The sequence below is a fragment of the Lethenteron reissneri genome, chromosome 35 (assembly GCF_015708825.2).
Source record: "Lethenteron reissneri isolate LAM-NWPU_2019-01 chromosome 35, ASM1570882v1, whole genome shotgun sequence".
NCBI classification, from domain to species: domain Eukaryota; kingdom Metazoa; phylum Chordata; class Hyperoartia; order Petromyzontiformes; family Petromyzontidae; genus Lethenteron; species Lethenteron reissneri.
In genome coordinates, this window is record NC_083813.1 from 7,085,503 (window position 1) to 7,113,344 (window position 27,842).

General features: G+C 43.9%; 2 protein-coding genes across 3 annotated transcripts; both read right to left on the reverse strand.

Annotated features, from left to right (window-relative positions):
- Positions 1-342: 342 nt before the first annotated feature.
- Positions 343-10,136, reverse strand: LOC133350859 (uncharacterized). The gene is made up of 2 exons (XM_061565657.1): positions 10,071-10,136; positions 343-6,529 (listed from the first exon to the last, which is right to left on the reverse strand). The coding sequence occupies exon 2, from the start codon at positions 6,519-6,521 to the stop codon at positions 3,618-3,620; it is 2,904 nt and encodes a 967-aa protein (XP_061421641.1). The 5' UTR covers positions 6,522-6,529; positions 10,071-10,136; the 3' UTR covers positions 343-3,617.
- Positions 10,137-13,948: 3,812 nt separating this feature from the next.
- Positions 13,949-27,485, reverse strand: TMEM64 (transmembrane protein 64). Of its 2 annotated transcripts, XM_061565658.1 has the most exons (4): positions 26,990-27,485; positions 25,803-26,539; positions 24,409-24,564; positions 13,949-21,488 (listed from the first exon to the last, which is right to left on the reverse strand). In XM_061565658.1, the coding sequence occupies exons 1-4, from the start codon at positions 27,102-27,104 to the stop codon at positions 21,297-21,299; spliced, it is 1,200 nt and encodes a 399-aa protein (XP_061421642.1). In that variant the 5' UTR covers positions 27,105-27,485; the 3' UTR covers positions 13,949-21,296. The 2 variants fall into 2 exon arrangements, with proteins under 2 accessions (XP_061421642.1, XP_061421643.1); XM_061565659.1 differs by having other exon boundaries at positions 25,803-27,482.
- Positions 27,486-27,842: the final 357 nt, after the last annotated feature.

Below are 27,842 nucleotides of genomic sequence, written 5' to 3' on the forward strand. Positions count from 1 at the left end.
CTGGAGGGAAATCTTTCAAGATTAGAAAAGAGATTGGAATACTTATTACCGTATCCCTGGAGCTCGCCCTGGTGGGCAAAATGCACTCTCTCAGCTCTAAGAACGCGAACATATATTGGTTTGCACACACACACACTTGCTGCCAAGAAATCCGATGCAATAGTGTGGGAACCAAAGAGCCCACTTAGTTTGAGGACTCAGAAAAAGAGCTCGTGTTAAGAACACTTAATTGGAACACCCTGTATTTGACTTATAGACTAACAAAGGCACACATTCCAAGGGAGAGTGCACAATCATAACACATGCATTACACAAAATAGCTAAATGAAAAACGCATATGCATTCAACTGTTGAGTTTTTTTATTTTCTAAATAACTCACAACTGCAAACTAAAAGTTGTTAATTTCTGAATGCAAAAAAAACCCAGAATGTGTGTATGTAGACAACATCTGTTATCAGATACATGCTAACACACAAGTTGTAGTCAATAAAAACCTTATGTGCACCAAGAAATACAGCGCAAGCCATCATATATGACGTATGCTCAATCGCACCAAGTGTTGGCCCAATGGAACACTATCCCGATCCCACTGATATCCTTTGCAAATTAACTGGAGCAATTGCAAAACAATGCTGATTGATAACATTTCTATTGTCATGCATCAAATGTGGGAAAACAACGCTCAGAAGGATGCTGCCGCCGCTGCTGTGTACGGAATTCTCCAGATTATGTAGAACTGTTTTTGCGTAACTGCACGTAGCCAATTGTGCGAATCAGAGATGCGGGATTACGATGGTACTACGGTCACTCCTAGCTTATCGTCGGCACCGTTCTACGTTGTTTCGCTACAAAGTTGCCTAAGGCTCACTTCACCGTCTACGCATTTAATGTCCCTTTAAAATGCATCGATGGACAAGGCGGCCAGTACGGTTGCTAGGCATCGCCCTCTACCGGCCAAATTGGACGGCAAGTCCTCGCTTTGTTGTGGTTGCGTAGGGGCTGAGAGCTTTGATACAATGCTCTGAATGACAGAGACCGCGGCAAGTATACCCGCTCATCTCAGTTCCATTGTGCACTGGTTTTGATTTGATTTGGGGAGGAAACTTATCACTGCATTCCTCACCAACACGAGTCCTAAAAGACCAAGAAATGATCCCACTGCTTCAAAGCGCCACGACATTTTAGGAAGGTGATCACATTGCAAACCAAATTAAAATCGTTACGCCGCTTTGCAGCAGGAGATAGGGAGCGCTTGTTATTAGTGTGGCTTGATTAAAATCAGCGCCACATTCCTCAGTTTACTGGTGATCCAGGCAAAGGCACGAAGTTCGTTCAAGGACTTAAAGGCCAAGGGTGGTGAATCACGAGTGTCATTGCAGCTTTCTAAGCTGACACACCTTCAAAAAGGCATGGCCATTTTTTTGGGAGGCTGATACAAGCAGGGAGCCCAGTGCTCAAGTGTACAGGAAAACAACTGATACAAGTGTGATAGGACATTTCCCAGGAACATAACCTCCCCTTTCTACATTGTTTCTTACGTGAAAATAGGTTTCGCTTTACGCTATTTCACTTAAAAGTCGCATTGTCCAGGAACGTAAACCCGACGTTAAGCGAGGAATGACTGTAGGTGTGTGTGCCTTTGCGTTCGTGACCAGATTTGTAGAACGTTGACACCAGGACACATGCCTCGGGGTGCGTCTTACTTTCCGGAGCATCTCAAAATCTGGAGAGTATTAGTAATAAAAGCATCTCAAACTCAATTTTGTTCATAAGCAACGTAATGGAGGTTGTTTTGTTTAAGAACCCAGATACTCCACAGCAACACTTGATGAGTTTTTTCCAAATGATTTTATAGGCTGAAGAAAAATTGGCATTCTTTGACCAGTTATAGTATACTTGTTGCAGCGATTTTGAAAGCATATCCTTGTTTTTGCCTATCCACATGTGGCTATATGCACCACTCTTAGTCCTATACTGTGAAGACAATAACTGACACGAATGTATACCATCAGATGCCTATGAATTAAAAAAAACGATAACTTTCTCCATATGACTATTTCATATGTAGGTTTTCGCAACCAATATTATTCACAAGAGGTTTTTTTGGGTTATGTCGTGTGAATATAAATGTGTCGTTTAAGACCGAAACAGAATTGATCCACAAATATATCTGTCGCCTGATGATGATGATAATGATGCGAGTTGTAATTACTGGCGAAACGTCGTACTCGAATTGTAAATATTGTGGGTTTACTCTCCAACACAGCGGTGTGCTGTACTAGTAATTCATTGGCATGTTTTGTTTACGTGACAACCCTTACTAATTGGCTGTGTCGGGTGGTGGTGGGTTTAACGACACATTTATTTTTACGCGATCTCACCCAAAACAAACTCGATTATGGAGTATTACTTTCGTTCATACTTTTGCATGATGCAATGATAACTCGTCATATCAACCAAGAAAACAAAACAAAAAACAAAACCTGACCAATTACTAAAAATCAATTGGCAAAATAAATGTTTTCGGAATAGTCTAAATTCATTTCACACACTTATTTGTACCCATTTTAAGTGCACACGACACAAATTAGTGGCTACGTCCCTAAAATAACAAAGCACTCTTCTAATTTTTGTTGTTGTCTGGTGAGAGCTGGAGTGCCTTAAACGCACAGTTTGGAAATGCGGTCAAGGAAATTAACGTGTTTAAAAAAAAACTAATTTAAGAAAATAGAAATTATCTGTAAGCAGGCTTTTCCCATTAATGCTTTTAAAAAGTTAACTCATCATGATCATGCTCTTTGGTTCTTTCGGTAAAGTCACGTAGATAGTAGATAGTATCTACGTGACTTTACCGAAAGAATCAAAGAGTATGGATTCCTGCAGTCACGAAAGCTTCAAATCAAGATGATCATGTTCACTCGTAGCAGAAGTGACAACTTTGACAGTGGCAACAAGTGTAAAATAAAAGTCTCTCTTGCTTTAAGAGAACCTGAAGAAACTTTTCCCCATATACCGACTATTATCACCCAGGAATGTCCATAACGCTAGTGACGTCACTACACATCGACCAGCCCACCTCATTAATATTCATGAGCAGGTGACGTCCTCCAAATGGACCCCTCCCCCATTCATAATAATTAGGGGGTGACGTCACTCCACATGGGGGAGCCGAGGCGCCTCCTCCCCCCTCCTCGGCGTCAACTTACAACCCTCACTACACGTCACGCGATCTCCGTAACGCTGTTGAGAAATAGAACTAAAAAGGATGTCATGGTGAACAAGGGATTATAACCTTTACATGAAATAGGTCTGTCACCGCGCCCTTACGAATGGCACGCGCATTGATGCAATTAATACCACGTCGCGGTCTGCTTTTCGCTTGAAAGTTTCAGATTCACTGCAATACACCCGTCCTTGGACGGGCAAAAGGCTAGTCTTTTAGATTTAGCTAAAGGCTTTAAGCCCATTACACAGTCGACCTAACTTGATATCTTATTCACAAGCCACAATGCATAACTAGTGCACTTAACAACCTAAAAACCTAATACAGATGTTAAGTAATTACGGATGTTAACCACCTTATATCACATTAGTCAAAGTAAAATTATTAAACCAGTTAAAATGCGGATTCTCTTGAATCGGACACCTTAATAGATTCTCCCGAGTTGTGTTTCCTCTTGACGTCTTTGTCTACATTTGCAGCCGGGGAAGAGTACTTTCTCTTCACGAACACCCGCTCTGGCCACGGTGGCCCTCTTTCTCCCCGATGGGCGCTCTCTTCCCTTTCTCCCGCCGACTGTTTGCGCTTGAAGCCGCGGTCTTGCGCCTTTGAGTGTGGTGGGATCCAGGGGGCGCCGGTGGCGGCCGTGCGTGATGGAGACTGATTCCGCGGGGAGCTGTGGGAGCTCGAGGATGCGCCGTCCGCCCGTAACTTAGGCGGGCGGCCACGCTTCTTGAGCAAGCGCACCTCGTCTGCGTCCTCATCTTCATCAGTGGTGGGGGTGGTGGCCGCCCATTTGTCCACCCGCAGAGAGGCTCCTTCCGCCGAGGACCGGTCGCTGCCCGGCGTTGAAGCCTGCAATTTTCCTTGCTGCGTTGCCGGCAAAGCCTTTTGAAAAATGTTCGCATTTGGCCGTGTTGTCGAGGTCAGGTGCTGTCGCAGATGTTTACTGCTCTTATTTTTATCACCGTTAGCGTTTTTATTAGATTTTTTACTGCTTAAGCGATTGGTGTTGCTGCTGCTTTTGCTTACACGCACCTTTTCCCCCTTCTTGATGCATCCGAAGGCCACGTGCTTGCTCAGGCTGCCCAGGTAGGTGAAGGCTCGCTTACAGTATGGGCAACAGGGCAGTTTCTGGGAGGGACTTGCCACATCCACTTTGGCTGAGCCGGGAGGTCTCCTCTTCACTTTCTCAGAGGCCCTGTCCTGGGCACTTAATTTCACCTTTTGCTTTGGCATAAAACCGCCGCTGCCACTCGCCTTGCTGCCGCTACTCTTACTGTACCCCCTTTGAGGGCTACCTTGGTCATCCACGGAGCTTGCGCTGTCACTTGCCGCCGACTGCTTGCGTGGGGTGTACCGGCGGCGGACGCGCACGTTGACACATGCCCGCACGTGCGAACGCAGCAAGGCCAGCTCCAAAAAGCCGGTGCCGCACTTGGTGCATGTGATTGGGCTCGAGAAGGAGTGTGGGATGCGTGCCACCCGTACACCCGGAGTTGCTGTGGCCATGCCTGGCACCGCAGTTGTTCCCACCGTGACACCCGCTGGGCTCGCCGTGGATGCTGCGCCGCTGCTTACTCCCCCCACCTTCCCGCCTTCTGCGGAACGGTTATAGCGGAAGGGAGGCGGACGGAATGTCGGGTAGCGAGCGCTGCTCCCGTCCATCTTCGCTAAATGAACATCGGGGCTCAGCAGATGCTCGCCTTCTGCCAGCAACTTCAATGTCGCCGTGAGGTTATTCTCCAAACTGCTTTTTCTCTCTTTGAAAGCCAACGAGAGCCGTGTACTTTTCCGCTTGTCATCCTCGTTTTTCTCCACCTGACTCATTGCGAGGATCTGCGTCGAGGAGAACCACATCTTTGCCTTTGCTGGGTCCGTGAAATTTTGTGGTCTCAGCCAGCTGAGCTCCTCATATTCGTCAACTTCACGTCCACCTCCGGCACCATTAGCCGAAAGCTCTTGTCCTTCTGACACATTCTCACCATCCGATTCATGAGCGCCCAATTTTGGGTGCATCTCTTCCTGATGACGCTTCAGGCTCGTGGGAAAGGCAAATTTCTTGGGGCAGAGAGGGCAACAGAGGGAACTCGTGTTTCCACGGGGCGTACAGGGCACACCGTGCGCCGATGCCCGGTGGCTTGAGAGGTTTTGCGGAGAGCGGAAGAGACGAACGCAGAATTCACACTTAACAGGCCAGAGGCCAGCATGACAAGAAACGTGTGCTGTCAGTTCCACCACCGAGCTGAACCCTGCTTCGCAGGCACTGCATGTGAACGCCACGTGGAACCGTCCAGCAAATCTACTTTTCAGCATGCTCCCACCAGGCTTAGCTTCACTTGCCTGCACAACTGTCACGGAAAGTGGTGCAGTCAACTCTGCACCATCCACTGTTGCCTCTTCAGCTTTCATTGCAGAATCAATCTGTTTCTCTGCTAGGCCGAATTGTTCCAATGGAACACCGTCCGTTTGTGTATCAATAGCTTCTGTGCTTTCTTGTTCCTTTTCTGCCTTTGCCGAAGCCACTTCGCCACCGCAATGGCTGTTACTCACAGAGAAGTCCAAGGGGGCGTTGCTCTTCAAGTCTGCTGTGCTGTTCCCCGCCTGCTCCACGGTGCCTCCAGCTTCGTCACTAGCACCGTTTGTCAAAATGCGCTGCAGCTCTGTGCAATTGGGGCCACCACTCTCTCCTGGCTTGGGCGAAGCATTGTCCCCAGTGCCATGAAGTACATTACTCTCACCAGCACCGTCCACTCCTTGTCCCTCCTCTTGTGCGCCATCCTCATCTTGCGTCTGGCTGCTGCTAAGAGAAACCTCCTGACTTCCATGCCCTGACGAAAAGCTTCCACTTGTCCGCTCTGCCGCTGTATCACTGCTGCTCCTCTCATCTTCTGTACACGGTGTCCATGTGCCTTCTCTCATTTCAAGAGGGGAAAAGTCACTCCTTTGTTCTCCCTCCTCTTCAGGGACACCACCACACTCCCTCTGGCGAGTAGTGGCGGTGCACCCTTGCATCCCGTTGTCCGTGAAGGTGCCCTGCCACTCCTCCTTCATCGCGGGGGTGCTTCCTTCATCAGCAGCTGCCCGCCCCGCGCACCCCCCATTGTCAGTGACAACTTGATTTACTCGCTCTTGCTCTGTGGTCACGACACTGCCGCCCACCTCGGAAGGCTGCACCGGCATGAGGGGGGCAGCCCTCTCGCAGGGTTGCGTGGGAGAGCTGCTGGCCTCTTCCGAATTTGAGCTGTCTTCACTTTCTTGGGAAATGCCCGACAGATCCAGGGGCTGCTCCAGTGACATTTCTGGATCTGCAGCAGCACAGAAATGCAGAGTTTGTGATGTCAGTCTGTTCATGAAAATAAAGTCAGAGAGTGCATATGACACACCTGTGTACACACTGTAAATGTGCTTAAACAAACAGTTTCAAAACCCGTGTGGCAATCTACATTTCTCATAAATGTAACTAGTTGTGAACGGAATACATTACATCATGGGACATGTATGCAAACTCTGCCACATGAAAAAATAAGCAAGTCGTAAAAATGTATATGGAATGCATTCCCAATACACACTGTAGTATAAAATTACCCTTTTCTACACTTGAGAATAGGTAGGTTAAAGATGATGATGTTTACTCTCAGAAGGCTAAGTCAAAAGGTACTTATTGCGCTACAGTGCACATAGTATTGATTGCTAAAAAAAGCATACAATGTGACTGGTTTGGGTATTATCTTATATAGATTTATATAGCTACTTAATCCAAGGTGCTTTACTATAATTATAAAGTTGTACATGACATGATAGAGGTTAAAATAAAGAGTGGGGTTATTAAAAGTGGTGGTGTAGCTATGGTGAAAGTAAGGACAGGTGGGAATGGTTAAGGAGGGGTTGGGGTAGTGACAGGGGTTGGGGTAGGCTTGGTCATAGCTGGGGGGCCAGGGCAGGGGGTAGCAGTAGGATGGGCAAGGGAGAAGAGATGGGGGTTGTTTTAATGGAGGAATGGAAGCAGGCCGATGAAGACGATTGTTTTAAGTGCGTTGGGAGTTGGTTCCAGTCAAGGGGAGCGAGAAGGGAAAAGGAATGAAAGCGAGACTGGGCGCAGGGCGAGGGAGGCACAGAGATGGAGTGTGTCGATTGGGAGTGTAGAGGATGGGGTGGGACATCGTATGATATATCAGTGAAGCAAGATATGGTGCGGTAAGACGGTGGAAGGATTTGTAGAGTGAGAAATTTAAAAAAACAGCGATAGCAGGCAGGGAACCAGTGGAGTTGGGATAGTGCAGAAGTGTGGGAATTGTGGGGAAATTAACTGCAAATTTCTGAATTGGGATTACACATTGCAACATCGCCCCTCCTGTGAAAACGTGGCAGAACCATCCTGAAACAATCATAACAATAACTAATAACAATGAGAGAAACAACCTGGGGTATTTATGAATCAGCAATACATCTAATTAATCGAAACTGAGTATTACAGGGGTTGGTAGAGGGTTTCAACAAGATGGCCGAGAATGATGGCCTCAGAATAAAAGAGCAGAAAACAAAAGTCATGGAAATTTCCAGTTAAAAGTGGAAGCAGTCAAAATATCAAACTTGGATGGACATCCGACCAAACTGGTGCTGTCTAGTTTATTCTACACGGCACCTCACAGACTCGTTCTTTAATTGTTTAATGGAAACTGTATGTAACAACCACAAATGCAACATGGTAAAAAACCTATCTACGTGACTTTACCGCAAGACCCAAAGAATCGGGTAAATGCAACAAACGCTGTTCATGGCCTCGTGTGTCGGTCGGCCAGTCTTTCTCCACGCCAAAGTTTAAACACACGACGACTCTCATTTTCCTGTGAAATCTCAACATCATGATTCGTAAAATTGGGGTTTTCCCGCACAGGTGAGATTGTTTAGGTGTCCAGACGACGATGAATGATCCTCAAACGCGAGCAGAGCTAGGATTGCTATGGGAGGGTGACATTTGGTGGATGACCGGTGGGAATTAACGAACACTGAGAAAAGATAAACTAAGACTAAAATGTGTTTACATGTGGATGTGGCATCGAATAGAGAAAATGTTTCACATGAAGAGAATATTGTAATGAGGAAGCGCTCACAACCGTGCTAGAGAGTATCCGCGTGGGTGCAAATCCAGAAGTGGCATTGGAGCATATTTGTCAGCAGAGTAGGCTTGAGTAAAGTTCGAGGATGCTGGACAAGGGCCAAGATGTAGATAAAAGGAAGTCAATGCTCAATGACCTGAACATAAGCGAGCTTCATTGTGAAATAATGAAGAGGAAATCTCAATACTGGGCTTGGATGGAGGGCATACAAGCCAAGAACCTACACTTCGGAGGAACACTAAAGAAGAGGTACTTTCATCCCTACATTGTCTATGTTAAATGCTAGTTACAATGCAACATATAACAATGCACATTGTATGATGCGAGGGAGTATGTGGAATTAAAATAATAGTTTATACATTTAAAAAAGAACCACCGTCTCGGACCCACGTACATTGCGACTCTTGAAATAATGAGTTTTTTTTACCGACTTCGAAAAAAACATTCCTCTTCTTGTTATTATTATGGTTGGCGACCCGCGGTGACGAGGATTTGTTTGAAACATAAATTGTAAATGTTGTGGATTTACTCTCCACCACACGCGCGAAGCTGCAATATCAACTAATTGGCGCGTTGTTTACGTGACAAACCTTACTGGCTGTGTCGGGTGGTGGAGGGTTAAGACGCATTTAAACACCTTGATGATGATGATGATTACTTCACCATAGTGAGGGGTTGGAGAGGGGGTTAGAGGACCCGTCCAGGAATGAGTTCCCACTCACCACTTGAGTTACCCGTATCGCAGTGCGCTACCCTCTGCGCCACCGCTCCACACGCACTGTGTATATTAATTTGTTTTAAAGTATTTCAGAGTACCGTATAATTATGATACCCCCCCCTTCTCCATGTAATTAAACGGAAAAGTTGGAGGCGCGTCTTATAACCTGTTCGTTGTGCGTGCGTGACCAGATTCACAAGTGTATTGACACCGATCAGTTTTTTTCGGTGCGTCTTTTTAAATCCTTTATATTAAGTTCACTTGCTTGCGCGCTTACGACCGTGCAAATCTTTCGGTCGTTTTTAACCCACTTTTTGTGATCCAATCGAGCTGACATTTTGCACACAGACTCGTTGTGCGTGACAATTTATTTTCGTGAAAAATTTTTTTTTCATAACTTTACACTTTTTAGGAATTTTTTTTTATATTTAATTACCAATTGCTTAATGGTGGCAGGCAATCATCTGACCCATAGGTGGCAGCCATCTCAAGCCAGAGGACGAGAGGACTCTAGCCGCCACGCATATAAAGGATTTATAGTGAAAAACTTTGTTTTTACGGGTTAATTTTTTAATCGTGAGAATGTAGCCCGGTGAGCGTGGAAGAGTAGGCCAAAAACACACTCCCCCCCCCACTCTCTTACAGAGTACAATACGCGGACATCGCAAATCGTAGACTGGATAAACAGCAACACCGGCGGGGGCCGAATCCGCCGCTCTGATTGGTCGAGGCGCGCGAACGTGCGGGGGTAGGGGGGGGGTGATCAGCCAATCGGGAGGCTTCCATGCGGCGCCGAGCGCTTAAGCGCTGTGGGGAATGTAAAAACGCGACGATATTCGTCAAGGCATCAACGCGTAGCGAGCGCTCCGGCTCTTGCCGAAACACCTCTCGTCGATTTCACAGAAGCCTCCCACCCCCCCCACGCCCACACCGAACGTGCTTTTAAATCGACTGAGAGAGATTTGATTACTTTTTTTAGTTTTTTAAACACACCCGAAGACGGAAATTTACCTGCCCCTCAACGCACGTCCGCCTCCAAACAACAGCTCCGTCGAGTGGTCGCGAGCGGGACGTGACGTCACTAAACGGGGTGGGGGGGGGCTTGTTTCCGGATGTGACGTCACCCTCAAGCGCATTGGGTCCACGTGCTCATTCATTCTATTCGTTATTCTGCCGGTCCCCGGAGCGAGCGTCTATTTTCTTGGTTCTTTCGGTAAAGTCACGTAGAATGGAAATAATAAAAATAAAACATAATAAATTATTTTTTTAATTTTGGTTCTTTCGGTAAAGTCACGTAGAATGGAAATAATAAAATAACTTTATTATGTTTTATTTTTATCATTTTATTATTTCCATTCTACGTGACTTTACCGAAAGAACCAAGAAGATGAATCCCTGCAGTCACGAAAGCTTTAAATCGAAATTTCGAGCGTCATTTGTTTATACTGCTCTGGAGGAGTAATCCGATGAGCTATGAAGCTTTTTTTAATTTGCAGTTGTCCAAGTTACAACGGCAAACAATACAAAGAAAACTGGGAGGAGTGCAAAATGGAGAAGATGGTCAGCAAGTCACTGAATATAAAAAAACAATAAAATGATTTTTTTCAAATAAATGTTTTCATTTATTTAATTGTTTTACCTACGTGACTTTACCGAAAAAAACAAAAAGTATGCATCCTTGCAGTCACGAAAGCTGCAAATCTAGAATACATTAATTACGTATTTAAATATGATTTATCAATACAGTATTGGGAAATGCAGCAAAACAACGACAGTCCCAGTAATTGTTATTTTCTTACGGATACTGTTTAGCACGGTTGACTACGTACGGTGCGAAAGAAGTTCAACATTCGTGTGTCACATGCAGATGTGCAAAGGCGTGTGAAATACAGGGGCACAGTTTACGGATTACATGTACTGTCATATCGAGCGCTTTTGCCTCTTACCAAAACTCCCAGAATGCGCCGAATCTCGGGAGTAAAAAAAACTGTTTTGGACCTTGATGGTTAGGCTTGAGGGTTAGGGGCCGTACATAAATGACGTCACGCACCTGGGGGGGGGGGGGTCAGACTTTTGTGACGAGGGGGGGGGGGGGGTGAGAAATAATAAAAATAAAACATAATAAAATAATTCTCACGACGTTTCGGCCACAACGCAAGCAGCCGTCCTCAGGTGGAAACGTCGTGAGAATTATTATGTTTTTTATTATTTCCCTTCTACGTGACTTTACCGAAAGAACCAATAATATGAATCCCTGCAGTCACGAAAGCTTTAAATCGAAATCTATATTTACGTGACGTCACATTTCTCACACCCCCCCACCCCTCGTCACACATCGTCACAAATGTCTGACCCCCCCTACCCACCTAGGTGCGTGACGTCATTTATGGACGGCCCCTGTCCACATGTCAATCGCAAATGGAACTGGCCATATACATCCGAGTGCAGGCTGCTCCCGATGTTTTTAAATCCTATATATTAAGTTCACTCGGGCGCTTGTTTGCTTACGACCGTGCAAATCTTTCGGTCGTTTTTTAACCCACTTCCCGTGATCCAATCGAGCTGACATTTTCCACACAGACTCGTTGTGCGTGACAATTAATGTTCGTGAAAACATTTTTCCTAAATTTAACACTTTTTAGGACAAAAATATTATATTTAATTACCAATTGCTTAATGGTGCCATGCAATTATCTGACCCATAGGTGGCAGCCATCTCAAGCCAGAGGACGAGAGGACTCTAGCCGCCACGCATATAGTGAAAAACTTAGTTTGTACGGGTTATACTTGTTTTTAAGTGAAGCTTTCCCATATAAAGGCTTGCAATTTAATTAGTAGCAATCGCATATTATCCTTAGGTTGAATTAAGTTACATGGCACGTTACCAATGAGGTCCATCTTCAAAATAAAATAGGTTCTAGCCAGGAAATTCGAATTTGCGACAGGAATTACTTCTACAGCACACACTGCTACCGCATGGTGGCACTGCTTACTGCTAGCCGTATATTAGGAGGTAATCACTTCAAATACATACATGTTCGTCAACCTCGTATTTTATACGGATGCCCCGATGTTATTCACGATACGATATTAAAAGTCACGATATGATCATTAAATTTCGATTTAAAGCTTTCGTGGCTGCAGGGATTCATCTTCTTGGTTCTTTCGGTAAAGTCACGTAGAAGGAAAGTAATAAAATACTAAAAATAAAACATAATAAAATAATATAAGGAAAGTAATAAAATAATAAAAACAAAACATAATAAAATAATATAATAAAATAATATTATGCTTGTTTTTATTATTTTATTACTTCCCTTCTACGTGACTTTACCGAAAGAACCAAGAAGATGACATGATCATTGTCGTGTAATATTGTTCCCTTCACTTTGCATTTCACAATTACTGTATATCACTGTGTTGTGATGTAGATGCTTGCAATACGAATATATTTCTTAAGCGGCGTTCTTCAACTGCAGTTGACTCAATCCTGCCCTTTATGTTCATTGTAACTTTACGATGTAATAGCGCTCATAACGCACATGCTGTCAGAAAATCTGACGTAATATAATGCCGCGTTCTGCATGGTAAAGTTTTACAAATCACTTTTAATGGGTGGTGTCTACCTTTTTACTTGAATGATTTCGTAAACATTTTGTGAAAAATAAATACTTAAAAAGTAAAATCTACAATCATATAATAATGAGCAAAACAGAAGTTACGATTATCGCACACCTTATATCTTTCGATGTATTGTAGCGTCCCCATATCAAGGCAACCTATTTTCCCATTTTCAAGTACATAGTCTCAGAATAGCCTCATATATGCAAATGAACTGGCAGTTTTACAATAAATATAATGCTGTATTTCAAATAACATTTGTTGCAAGTATCCATGATGGTGCCATTGTGCCGTCAACTTATTAGCAAAATAAATGGTGATCCTTTCACAAGGAACCATTGTGATGATTCAACCCTCAAAAAGCCGTTGGATAACATTTCTAAGGATGCACAAAACCCAATTATTCGGGCATCACACGGCGCACTGTATTGACATACGAGAAGAATAACACAGAATATGCCACATGGGCTACTTTCAAATGAGTGCCATTACGGTGGCATTAATAACTTAGCATGCGATTCAGCATAAAATCAGCATACAAGCCTGCACATGCATCAATCATTAAGTGTTTTCATGAGTCTTTAAAAAGCCACTGAACAAAATGAGATTTTGTTGCAAATTCAGCTTAAAACATCTGCTGGCCATCACTGAGCAAACTCCAACCCATCTAGATATTTTTTAACGCCGTTTCAGAGCAGCTTTCCGTCACATGGTACGTGCCGTTAATAGATTTTTAAGGTGTTTTTTTTTACACATTCTGTATTTGCTGAATTTTTTTATGAATTCATTATCATCAGACATGTTCAAACTATTGAACATGTCTGATTATACATAGCAATAATTACACCCTACTGGCAGATTGAATATTACAGGTCACTTTTGCAAATGAGAATATCCTGGTATATTCTTAGGTTTTTTTCGGTAAAGTCACGTAGGTTAAAAATTTATAAAAGTAAAATAGAATAAAAATCACGTTTCGGAGGCAACACAAGCTTCCGTGTGTTGCCTACGAAACGTCGTTATTTTATTTTATTTAACTTTTATTCATTAAATTTTTTTACCTACGTGACTTTACCGAAAAAAACCTAAGAATATGAATCCTTGCAGTCACGAAAGCTTCAAATCTAGAAATATCCTGGTATCTTCAATACTCACCCAGCTAAAAAAATAAACCTGAACTTGAAATCCACTACTTTCCATTAATCATACACGTTTCAGATAAATAACACAAAAAATACTATATTTGCAGACAAACTCAGATATTTTGTAATACTCCATTTATTTTAAACCTTCGTTCACAACATTTTTTTCCAGTGGAAAATTTATTTCAGACAAGGCAAAACAAAAAAACATTGTAATTTGGCACTCATTTACAAGGATAATCAAGTCAATGTCCGAACACAAGTGAATGACGTTTTTAAACAGTTAATGAATACTTTACTGACGTAGACACAACAGTTTACTTGTTTGTATGACTGTATTATAAAAGGGATCACAATATCAAAGAATAGAGATGCGAGTTTTCATAATATATGGAGCTCTGAGAAGGCACATTAGAAGAGCATTTTAATAAGACTCACGATACAAGGTTTGCTAGTGTGATGAAAGTTTGTCACAGTACAAACCATGACAAAATAGAAGGTCCCGTATTTAAATGAATTCAGATCCAAAACATTGACATAACTATCAATGAACTCAAAACATTAATGTGAACAAAACATCAACTTTTCTCCTAAATCATGTTTCAGAAAACAGCACTTCCGCAAGATTTCTGTCATTGTGATAGCTTATGGGTCTTTAAAGAAATCAAACAAGAGTACCATTCTGTATTCTCAAATATTTGAAGAGTACATTTAAAGCAAATAACGTCCCACAGAGAGTTTCATTATAGTCAAAAGTGACATTTAGGTGAAAACCTTTAGAAAAATGCACATTACTTGGAATAGACATTCAGACTTTTTTTTTTATAAAAAGCAGAATGTTTAAAATATAAATAGCAGGCAATGCAACATAAATGTGCCTGGTGCACACTTAACATTTTGTACATTAACAGAGTAAGAGCCTTCGAATATTGACGAGTTCACATTTGGCAAGCACATATTTGTAAAATTGAAAGTGTGACTTTTCTGTCTTCCAAGTCAACGGCAAAGAGAGCTCAATCTCTAGCGTTAACAAATACCAGGCCCTTATCAAACCTCCACTACTTGCAAATAGTTTAACCTTTATCCACCACAACGATGCCCAGTGATAAATAACAGGATCTGTGAGTCTAAGCTGTAGTGTTCAGCACTGGCCTGTAACCAAATCACCTTGAATGTGCCCCAACTCTGAAGCAAAGCAGGATTAATCGGGGTTAGTGCTTGGAGAAGTGATTCCCATGCATCATAACAGATGTCATAGGCTACGGGGCTACGTTTTGGTAAATAGAAAGCAATTAAACAATAGTTATTGTTATACTGTACTGTACTTAAATTGCTCCCACACCGATACTAACCGCCTTCACCAACCCACAAGAGAAGCATGGTGAAGCTAGGTCAAGTAACCCATACAACCTGCACAGTGTGAGGAGGCCTTCATCTGCCAGTGGATTGCCAAAAGGGTTAATACAGGGTAGTCCAGATGTCTTGTGACCCATATTGATTGACCTCGAACATTGTTTCCTTTGCATATTCATTTGTTTTAAATAAACCTTACTTAAACAATATTACGTTTTCGATAATTAAACGGGGGTCACAACACATCTGAACCACCGTGTAGATGTACAACCAACGGCAGGCGATACATTTCCAATAACATACGGTTGCATTACATAAATGATACACAAAGCAGCCTATGACCAAATCACATGGAATGCATCCAGAATTCATCATATCTTCAAAGCTAAGTAAATGCTTGGAGGGGTTGTCATCAAAAATAAAGACGTAATAGGCCGTTGGCATTAGAGGACATTGTAGCAAAACTCATTGTTCTGCACCCCCGCAACTTTGCCAAGCTACACTGACCAGCATGATGAAGTACAAACACATATCTCTCGTGGCCTGCAAGGCTAACATTGCACCGTACATGCACATACATGTTGCTGTGACAAAGGTCGGGGCACGCGTTAAGTTCAACAGAACGGAGTTTGCTGTCAAAATTACAGAAACGTACCAATACCAGCCGGTGAGTATGTTAACATTTGGGACAATGCAATCAGATACCACATCTCGCATTTGATTTGCCAGATTAAACCACTAAATAACCTGCTCAACGGTCATGAAACACCAGTTTCGCTTGATGCACAGGGGACAATCGCATAAGGTGAGTCGGAATAAGACAGCATCTTCACGTTTATTGTTCGTATGTATATATGTGTCAAGACAGTCGCACCTACATGCGGCTTGAGTGGACTAGTGGCCACGGGAGGTAATGACAGGGGAGTCAGCCAACAGTGCGATTGCACTAGTGGCCACGGGAGGTAATGACAGGGGTTTCAGTTGTGAGTGCGAAGGGACTGGTGGCTACGGGAATGATCGAGAAGGGAGCGTGGTTAGGTGATGGAAGAGGACGGTGGAGTCTGCTGGTGGAGCGAGCGTCCAGAGTCAGCGAGAATGATCGAGAAGGGGGGTGTGGCCTCGGTTGGTATGTAAGGGGGAGATGCGTGGGAGACTCAAGGCAGTTGCAGTGGGGGTCTTCGCCTGATGTCAAGTGAACGTGTCTTCAATAAAGTGCCATCTCAAGAGAAGTGTCAAGTCGTCATAACATATGTATTTGGAACTTCTTAAGCATCGTACGTAGCCTACGGTGATATTCGGAGGTGCGGGGAATGGACAACTAAACACAAAAACCAACCATGTTTGAACCATTCACACACCTTCTTATATAGCTTTCCCACGCTTTGCGCGGTAGATGTTGCAAAAAACATCGTGCACATACCAAAACCACACAAGACAGCCGGCTGCTGAGCGGCGAACACGCGACACACAATGTTGTCCCGCGTCCGACCGCTTCGCCACATACGAGCGAATTCAAATCACACAGAGCGAGTTTTGGGTAGAAATTGGTCTGCCGCATGTGCACGAAATCTCACGAACTGAATCCGCATAGAGCGCGGGAAACCGATACAGTGGTGTGGTGAGCAGTGAACTGAATACAATTCCAAGGGGTTTGTGGCACCCTCAGTGAGGGCGCACGTACACCACTTGGTGAACGTGCACATACCAAGGGGCAGCATCTGTGTGGCACACAGTTAAAAACACAATAATAGTATGCCACGTGAGCAAACACTCTTTTGCATGTTTCAAGATGTGCATAGCATTAACTTATGAGCTATGAAAAAAATCTTGTTCAGAAGGTGTACAGGTAATGGTATTGATAACTATAGATCTGCCACTTTTACCAACACATTACGGAGGGCCAATGGAAATTAGTGGCTTTAAAAAAAAGTGAACTTTTAGTGCCTGCCCTCAGGGATGTACTGTAAAACGACCACTAAAGTATTTTCTGAGCACTATTTATAGGGTATATACACCAGAGTAACCATTCGCCCTCATGACAATTCAATTCGTCGCTGCACGTGAAGGTAGCGATTCAATTCAATAATCAATGCTATTTTTCACATTGAGTGGCCCATAGCAGTCATGAAAAGCCATTGCATACAGCACGGAATATTCGAATAAGAATTGTCACAGGTGCGATTCAATGCAAGCATCATTAGTTGACATTGACAAACCAATTGCATCATAACACCATGAGAACGCACCAAGTATTTTATAACACACGGACACTTGCAGAACCTGGAGTGTGTATGGGGAAAACAAAGTATTTCATGTGGTTTGCTCTGTAATTTGGTTTTCAAACGTCACCGTTCCATTTCGCCGTTGACACCGCAAGCAATGACACCTTTTCAAAAGGAGGTTTGCATTACATAAATGAGAAACCAACCATACAGTATACTGTAACACCCTCAATTTGCGATAAACAACTTAATATACTACATCTCAAAGAAAAACAAACATTAAAATCCATAAAGACAAAATAAATAAAATATGTAGTCTTTCCCCCCCCCACAATATTTGCAAGTTTCCTTCCCTCCCCGCCAAAAAGAATCAATTCTATTGACGATCGTTACACAAAACACGTAGTCCACCCTTGAAATGTTAAATGCAGCAGCCTGTAGGTTTCATATTTACACAGACCGTTACATACACCGTACTACTAAATAGATAAAGGACTACAGAATTATTATTTATTCATCAAAAGTATATCGTCTCAAGTATAGCTTTAATAAACGAAAGAAAAAAACAAGTTTTGGTTTTGTATGAGTGTAGGTGAAGCACACCTTCCTTCCTGTGCAAATGTCAAACGAAATAAAAAAATCCAAATCTTTAATCCTCACCACTTTCCATGACCTTCAACATTTAATCTCGGTGGTGCAAACCTGTGTGCGTATGCAAGTCGACTGTATCTATACCGGGTACAGTACATTTATATTTAAACAAGCTTTGGGAAATAAAAACAAGGCCCGAAAAGAATGCCATTGTATAACTTGTCAAACCTGCTATATGTTACTTAATCGTTTTAAATGTTTTAGGATTTATTTCGTTACAATGACAATTTGAAGAAGTCAGGAGGGGAAATTTCTGTGGCATTTTAGGAATATATTTGTCCTGCAAAAACAATCAAATAATTTCGATAGAGCCAGCTGAGAATGCAGATAAATGTCATCTTCTTGTCATAAAACATCTCATAAAAACAAGGCTCCATATGTCTAAACCAATTTTTATTACCATCCAGTAAGGTGTGCCAAATTTCACTGCAAGACAATTTTTTTACAGATTCTCATACCTTTTACTCAAGGCAGCTGCTGTTATGATAACATTGTTCTATACACAGCATAATTTAAAAAGCATAACTTTTTTGGGTGAGGCCATGTTATGATCTGGCTACATTTGTGTGGATAAGACCCTCCACCACCCAACACAGCCAAAATATATTAGATTGTCACGTGTACAAGCGTTACACATGCCACTTATTGTAATATATCACCGGTAAGTTGAAGAACAATTCTCACAACTGACTCTTATGGATAAATTTGGTTGTGAAAATTGAGCAATATACCCAGAAATCATTTATGAATCTTAAAATTGGTTGGGAAAGCCTGATCGTAAAGTATAATTTACAGTTACAAATCTTCATTGCTAATGGTGAGAATATGGATTTCAAATATTTTCTAAGTACTTTTTCAACTACAGTTTTATGGAATACATAAATTAACAGGTATAATGTGTAAGAAAGTGATATTTTTCAAAGAATCTAAAAAAAACAATCCGTCATCTAAAATAACTTATTTCCTGGAATGTTGGGCACTAAAGGTAGACAATTTGGCTCAGATGTGCACTATCATATGACCATTTCTTATGTAGTAATTGGTCATTTTGTAGGTACCATTCTGAATCATTATCACCCAACTTTAGAGAATGTGTAGAAATAAGTTAGATTATTTTATGCCCTGATAATCTGGATTTGAAAAGGTACTTTCCACTCATATACTCCTTACATACTCTACAATTAATACACACGCTCTTGCGCGAAGCCAAACTTAAAGTTAAGGCCACAAGCTGCACGCATTCGGTACACATTCTGACAGTCAACTGAGAACAAAAAAAATAGTCTTGGGATGAGAGGTGAGTTAGAGAACAGTCACACGGGAACATTAATGTGGTCTTTCGAAGACAAACTGCTCCATCATGTCTTGCCGTAAAATCAAAATGGTCTCCTGCGATGGTGAACAATGGGGACATTTTAAACAGTTTACATTCTGCAATCGAGTGTACAGAAGGTGCCGCTTAGAAAAAAAAATGCAAATTTTTTAACAAGCAGTTTTCACGTACAAATGGCGATGCAATCTGTGCACATGGGGCAAACGTAAATAAGAGGCTGAAACGTTGACTAGATTGCGTATGCTAGCAAATAAATCCTGTAGAGCCGACATCGGGGCTTCATTATGACATCAACAATAATGGCTTTTTGCATGTAAATCTCCTGGAGTATAATACACCACAGTATTGAAGTGCCAATCGCTAAGTAATGCAGGATCTAATACGATTATTAAGTCAAACATGCTAAGAATCTTTAGGTATTTTTTTTTATTAATTTAACAGGCATGCAGCTTAATTAGCATACTTCGAACTAAGCCTTTCTCAAGGCAATACAAACATAAGCTCAGATTGAATTAATAGATTTCTCAACAACTACACGATGGTAATGTTAATAACTGGCGGTAAAAGTGTGGCCCTTGCAGCCGCTTGCTCAAGTTACTGCTGGCAGAAGGGCTTCCACTCTAGGGTATGTTGGCCTACTCTTTCACGTTGGCCAGACATCTAGTAAGAGGTGGAGCACCCACACTATACCCCACCACACATAGCCTGCGGTGTACCCATTTAGGCTGCTGGGTGGACAGAGGTGGGGGGAGTTTGAACTACTTTGTTTAAACAGCCACACCAGGAGATCCAACCGGTGGCCTCTGGATTGCAATTCAGTGTGCTCATCACTACACTATGGCAGTTATCCTAGCATAATAGCTGTTGGTATGAGAAAACACTTTAAGACGAGGTGCAGAAAACTAAATGAACCTGCAAGACGCTTCTGCAGTGGGAAACGCCGGCCGAAAGGACAGATAAGCCGGTGTTTGGCCCATGTCCGAAACATGAGCAACTTTTACCATGTGTTCTTACCTCTGGCTGGCGTTGCCCACTGCAGAGGCATCTTGCAGTGCTATTTTCATCTGCTGATGGTAGAATAATGTGTATGGATTTTTTTTTTTCACTGTTAAGTATTTTTTCAATACAAAGCTTAGAGGTAAAACAAATATGTAAAAATATATATGATCACCAGTCTGTATATAGCTGATCAAATTTTGTCGTGCACTATTTTATACATTTATCAAGGAGCTCAAATATATAGAGTATTCATCATGTATAAATTAGGTGACAAGGCATAAGTAATAATAGTCGAGATATGTAACCAACATTTGCTTTTGAAGCTGAAGACAACGGTCCTACTTATCACATTAATACTACTGTAGTTATCCACAAGAGGGTTAAGATCTCTTTTGAACAGACTTGAACTTTGCACACCCAAATAATGAAGTTGAACAAAACTACTAAACATTACATCTTAATTTAAACATTTACATGTAAACATTTGCATTGCCATATAATTTTTCTTTTCAAATAATTACCCAACAAAAAATAGAAAGTCACTTGGGCTGCAATGTCTGCAAAGGAATTACAATATTCATGTATTACAACGGCAAACTGAAATCGGTGCACTTGCTAAATACTTCTCCCTTAAATACTTTTTATCAACAGTTTTTGCCGATAGCCCTGCCTTAAGAGATGGTCAGAACACACGCACACAAAGCATCACCACCGATTCAGAAAGCAGACCGCAGTTAGCAGGTCAATAGGTGCAGCTGCTCCGCTGCCATTTCTCCGAGCCTTGGCTGTGTTTTTACATGTCTCACGTCCCTTAACGGGAATTGGTGGGCAACTTCGTATTCATGTAAGCATGTTCAACTTCTTTCGCGCCGTACGTAGCCAACCGTGCTCATCGGAGGTGCGGCACTTGCACGGGCTACACATTCTGCTGATCGGTGTAGGAGAGCCCCAGCCGCTGGGTACCATACGAGCCGCCACCGTTGCCGGACGTGCAGTCGAGGGGTCGCGAGTCCTCACCCTGGCCAGACTGGCAGGCCGCGATGGCCTCGTTGAGCTCCCGGCGGGCCCTCCGCACCACGTATAGCATGAGGCCCACGCTGATTAACAGCTGTTGGGTCGGCACGTGTACGTATCGTGGTTAGCACTCAAACGATAGGCAGCCTTATAATTTAGGCAATATTTTCGTGCTGGTGAGGGGTTTGCGGAGACAGTGATTTGTACACTGTGATATGTGTGCAGTGACCCGAGTTACATTTTGGGCCACAGTTCACACGAGTGGTCCACACCCCCCCCCCACCACCTTCACCAACCCACATTGATCAATATGGTGGAGTGTGGTAAACAAAATCCCCCAAAAATCGACAGTGAGGAGGCCTTCATTCAGCAGTGGATAGACAAGAGGATTGCTAATTATTACGATGTTTACAGTATTATCATTACATGAACATATATAATTTAATGCCAATTTAGTATAACAAATATAAATTAAATGTACAAAGTATGTAATCTTTAATAAATGTTTTATTTTCATGAAATATCCAGTGCTCTATTTGCACGATTTTTGTTGTTATGCTTCTGTTCTGTATTGTGTATCACATCATAGCTTGGTTATTTGTTGTGATTTATAGCTTTCTTAGAATTAGCCATCGACGACAATACCAGCATAATCTAAATTTTAGATACAATTTTTTCACGTAAGAGGATAAAATTAAATAAATGCTGATGGTGGTTGTGTAGGTAGTAATAGCAGTAATGAGCGAATATATTTAATATGTCATGTCTCCAGGCATCTGGAGACTCAAGGGCACCAGTGTCAAACACACTTAAGTAGCCTCAAGATTAAAGGGGACATAACAAGGCCATGCTACTTAATAGATCACGGATGCTGAGCATGACAATACTTAGAAGCAGGTGGTGACTTGTGACCACCTTATAAACTGCTTATAACAACTGGCTATGTTAACTGTGGCATTGACCATAAAACATAGTAGTATATACTTGTATTTTACTGGGAGTGGAGTACGGCAGAGTGGTTATCACGCAGCATTTTGAAGCCAGCAACCTGAGTTTGATTTATGGTTACAGCCAACATCTGTGGCGAGTCACATCTGAACCCACCCTGGCAACCCCCCCACCCTATTTACCAAACTACACTGACCAGTGTGGTGAATTTGTGTCAAACAACCCACATGAGCAACGTGGCATGGGGAAGCCTTCATCCAGCAGTGGATTGACAATATGCTGCACATTATTACTACATCGTTTAACTTTTTTTTCCAAACACACTATGTAAATGTTTTCACAGTACATTTTCATTTTGCTGCAACAAAATGGTGTAGCTTAAATGAATTGTAATTGGAAAAAAGATTGGTCCAGGCCACGGAATCACTTTTCCAATGTTGAGTTTGCTTTGCTAGCAAGGGCAGAGCCATAATTACTTCTTTGGTTAGCTTCATGAAGAAACAGCAGAAATAAAAAAACTGCGATCCAATAATCCGCGAATCCTTGTAATTCACGACTGCTCGTGACCGGAGCAGATTGAAAACGATTTGTAGACTGCAAAACACTACCCGTAGGATAGGGCAGGAGCTGCAGGAGCGGAGCTGCAGGGAAATACGGAAGCAATAATTGTTTTGACTTAAAGCTTTCGTGATTACAGGAATTCATACTCTTTGGATCTTTCGGTAAAGTCATGTAGATAGAAAAATTATAAATTAATATAATTATTTTTCTATTTTATTACGTTTCTATTTTATTATTTTCTATCTATGTGACTTTACTGAAAGACCCAAAGAGCAACAATTGTTTGTTCTGCATTTGCATAGACTAGCTACAGTGATTTAATTTATATTCATAATATAGCCTACGTGTTAAATTAATTTATATTGATAGAAAAATATTTGTACAATGTTTTTTTACCTGGCTTTATAGTTAAAAAAAAAATCCTTTAACATTGACGAATAAGGCAGATTTTCGCCATTTGGGTCGAAGATTAAAAAAAAGACATTACCTTGTCATCCATTCAATTCTAATAGACTGATTACATTCCGCACTGCCCTTGTAATCCACAATATATTTTTGCCAATAATGACATTTTGCAGCTCTATCCTCTCATAATCTGTGGCACACCACGTGGGCAGGAAGATATTTTTCGGACTATTTGGTCTAACCTCCACGGTGTGCCGCAAATTACCGGATCCACTATACGTTCCCCCATATCTACGCAGATTATTGGATTCCTGCTGTATTGGGCAAAGAATTAGCAAAACAGTTCCACGATGGATCAAAAGCAAAGCATACTCAAAATTGTACCCACTCTCGCCAATGGACATGTCAACCTATCCAACACATTAAAGTATGATATCCGATCTTCTTGGTTCTTTCGGTGAAGTCACGTAGAAGGGAAATAATAAAATAATAAAAATAAAACATAATTAAATAATTCTCACGACGTTTCCGCCACAACGCAAGCAGCCGTCCTCAGGTGAAGAACAGGTCTGTCGGAAAGACAGCGTCTGAATGGGCACCATTTCCGACAGACCTGTACTTCACCTGAGGACGGCTGATTGCGTTGTGGCCGAAACGTCGTGAGAATTATTTTATTAGGTTTTATTTTTATTATTTTATTATTTCCCTTCTACGTGGTGACGTTACCGAAAGAACCAAGAAGATGAACCCCTGCAGTCACGAAAGCTTTAAATCGAAATTTATGATATCCGACTTTACGTTTCATTTGTCCCCAATATTCAGTGTCACTACTGCGTATGTTTTGGAGGACGTGCTGTATAGCGCTCTGATGTGTTTTTGGGTTGTACCAAGTGCTATTTGGCATATATACGGTTTCTAAAGACACTCCCAGGACGTAGAGCAAAACGTCGCACAACATTCCAAACACGCAGCATGCCCCACACACAGCATGCCCCAAAAACACATTGGATAACCCATTTTCATCTATATTTTGCAAAACACATCTCCCAACATAATAGTTCCAAGTGCGGCATAATTAACGGAGCAACGTTATGCAGTACCTGAAGGAGAAATATGACGTATCCACCGAGAGTCTGCTGCGACATGACGTCTTCCATAGTCCGCAGCGTGGTGCCCAGGTATGAGTTGAGGATCTGCGTGGGCAGCAGTCCCAGTGACGAGGCAATTAGGTAGCTGGGGGTAGGCACGCGGCTGACCTGCATGCACACAGCAGCATGCGCACAGAGGCTTTCATTTTTCATATGCTTCTTTACGACTTGCAGCCTTCCACTTGGCCCATAAACTAAAGCAACGTTCAATATGTCTGCGATAACAATAGCAGTAATGATTAATGGTGAACATAAAATACAGTAATGGACCCAGAAGCAGTACTGCAGTATATTTCTTTTGTGGAATTTTAGCGTTATCCTCCCATACGTGTGGATTTTCCATTGAAAGACTTGTTTCCACATACAACAAGAGCATACGCAGTTACACGATTTAAAACGTAAGGTATATGATGTGGCACAGACTCATTTATGGCACCTAAAGGTAAAGGAAGGACACACTAGTTTGCCCCTCATGCCAATGTGTTAACTCGACTGTTTTCATCCATCAATTGACTGTAAAGCCTTGGGGACATGCTGCAGATTCCAGGAAAATATATGCATCTCTTCACCCCCATGAAATAAAAACTAAGAGTACCCAACTCGCTTACCGAAAGAACCAATAATATGAATCCCTGCAGTCACGAAAGTTTTAAATCGAAATTTACCCAACTCACTGTGAGGTTGCGGCAAATTCCAGGGGAAGGAAAAGTCAGCCCATCACCCCTCCAGCACCAATAAATTAGGTACCACTTTATGGGATGTCAACAGTAGTTATTCTTTCGATTTAAAGCTTTCGTGACTGCAGGGATTCATCTTCTTGGTTCTTTCGGTAAAGCCACGTAGAATGGAAATAATAAAATAATAATAAAACATAATAAATTCATTCTCACGATGTTTCGGCCACAACGCAAGCAGCCGTCCTCAGGTGAAGAACAGACCTGTCTTCTCGACAGACCTGTCTTCTCGACAGACCTGTTCTTCACCTGACGACGGCTGCTTGCGTTGTGGCCGAAACGTCGTGAGAATTATTTTATTATGTTTTAATTTTATTATTTATTATTTCCATTCTACGTAACTTTACCGAAAGAACCAAGAAGAGTGGTTATTCTATGTTTAGACTGTTCTCCACAATCGGAATGTGGAATTTACACCAATAGAGATTAGCAATTCTCAGTGCATATTTGGCTATGGGTACACACAATTTATTTAAAAATTCAAGCAGCTCACCAGCTCTCACCTACATCACAACCCACGAAGTAATGAATACTCTTCATAGTTGGCCACCATTGCCAAGTAACCCAGCGGTGAAATAAAAACATAGAAATCACAAACAAGAGCACAATTACCGCGAACACCGCATTCTGCAGGCCGAAAGGGATGGGCGTGAGCCTTGCCAGGGCAATGACCCTGAGGCCACCTCCGCCCTCCAACACCCTGATGACCGCGCTCATGGTGCCGCTGGACCTCAACCTCGCCGCGGCATATCCCTCAAGCCACCGACGGCAGCCGACGTGCGCCACGAACGTGCCGATGAGCACCCCGGCGGCGACTAGCGCCAGGCCGAGCAGGAACCCGTAGAGGTATCCGGCGGCGACGTTGAGCACGATGTAGCCCCAGCCCCAGGGGAAGGACACGAGGACGAATCCCAGCACGAACAGCAGCGTCCCAGCGGCCATGTCCACCTCTTGGAGCCACTCGAGGAGGTCTCGCATCACGTAGACGCGCACCGCCAGGAGGCCACCGAGGCAGAGAAGAGACGCGGCGCATCCGAGCGCACACGGCCTCACGTAGCCCAGGAGGGCGCTGCTGCTCCGGGTGTCTCTCTTCTCCTGCTCCAGTACCAACACCACCTGCGTGCCATCCTCTTGCGCGGTGCCCGAGCAATCCTTGTCACCCTGGGGCGACGGCGCCAGCATCATCACTCCATCGCCGCCGATCTCCTCCTGGTGATGTTGTTGTTGATGTTGTTGTTGTTGGTGGTGGGGCTCAGAAGGTCCCGATGTCAGCCGCTCCACAGCGTGGCTCAGCAGTGGCAGCCGCAGGAATGATCGGAGAGCCCATGACAGTGCAGAGGCTGCCCTCTCTGACACGAGCATCGTAATAATAAACGACCACAATGCCAATGCTGCCCCCCTTATCTATACACAGGAGCGTCAGAGAGCCCTTAATACGTTTTTAGTTGCATCCTGTATTGCGAAAGTTGGCCAATGCCATCAATTCGTGTTAGGAATGCAGCCCGAGGTAACATCACGTTGTTATTGTTATTGCAGCTGCTGCTGTGGCTACCAGACAGACACGTCTCGAGGTGTCACGCATTCGGGTTCGTGCGTCTCGTGGCAGCTGCGTAGACTCTGGGCGGCGAGCATTAAGTGCGCCCACTTATGTACGCTAGTCGATTACCAAACAATATCGATTAATAAACAGCGTTGACGCGAGCAGCCTGGACGTGGCGTGCAGGTATCGTGGGTCGCCCCCCCACCACCACAGCCAGCCCTTCTTCAATGCGGTGTCACCCGCCCGGCGCTCGCCAAACCTCGCGAATTCACCACTCCCTCGACGAACTTGACACTGACGCTGCTGCTCCCCGTGCTGTCGTCCTCCTCTTGTCCACGTAGCTTTCTTCCCCTCCTCCCCCCCCCCGTGCTCATCGTCGGTGGGCGAGAGAAGAGATCGCGGAAAGACGAAGGCCTCCGTCGATGCGGTCGGGGTACACCCCGCCTCGGCTAGCGGCCCCTACCGAGCGGCAGGCGCCTTGCCCGGCAGGGCGCGCCATGGACGCGGCGTCGGCGTCGGGCGCTTGCGAGGCAAACAGGAAAAGTTCAACGAAAATGAAATTTGGCGACCGCCTTCAGCTGTGGGGGGGCGAATCTTGCCTCGGCTTCTCTTGCTCTCTGCTGCTTGTTGGCGAAATTGAATTGGCGGTGTACGGCTTGAAACGGACGATGTTGCTGCTGTTGTTGTTGCTGCTGTTGTTGTTGCTGCTGCTGTTGCCGCTACTGGCCACGTATCCGCGTGTCCACAGCGCGGGGTGAAGCCACGACCCTCACCACGGAGGGCTCCTGCCCAATGGACGTGGCCCCTTGCCTAGCCCCCCCCCCTCCCTCACCCCCCTCCCTCGCCCTCCCTCTCCCCCTCCCTCGCCCCCTCCCTCGCCCCCCCCCTCGCCCCCCCCCCCACTCCCTCGCCCCCCTCCCTCACCCCCTCCCTCCCTCGCCCCCCCCTCCCTCGACCCCCCTCCCTCACCCCCCTCGCCCCCCCCTCCCTCGCCCCCCCTCCCTCGCCCCCCTCCTCGCACCCCCTCCTCGCACCCCCTCCCTCGCCCCCCCTCCCTCGCCCCCCCCCTCCCTCGCCCCCACTCCCTCGCCCCCCCTCCCTCGCCCCCCCCC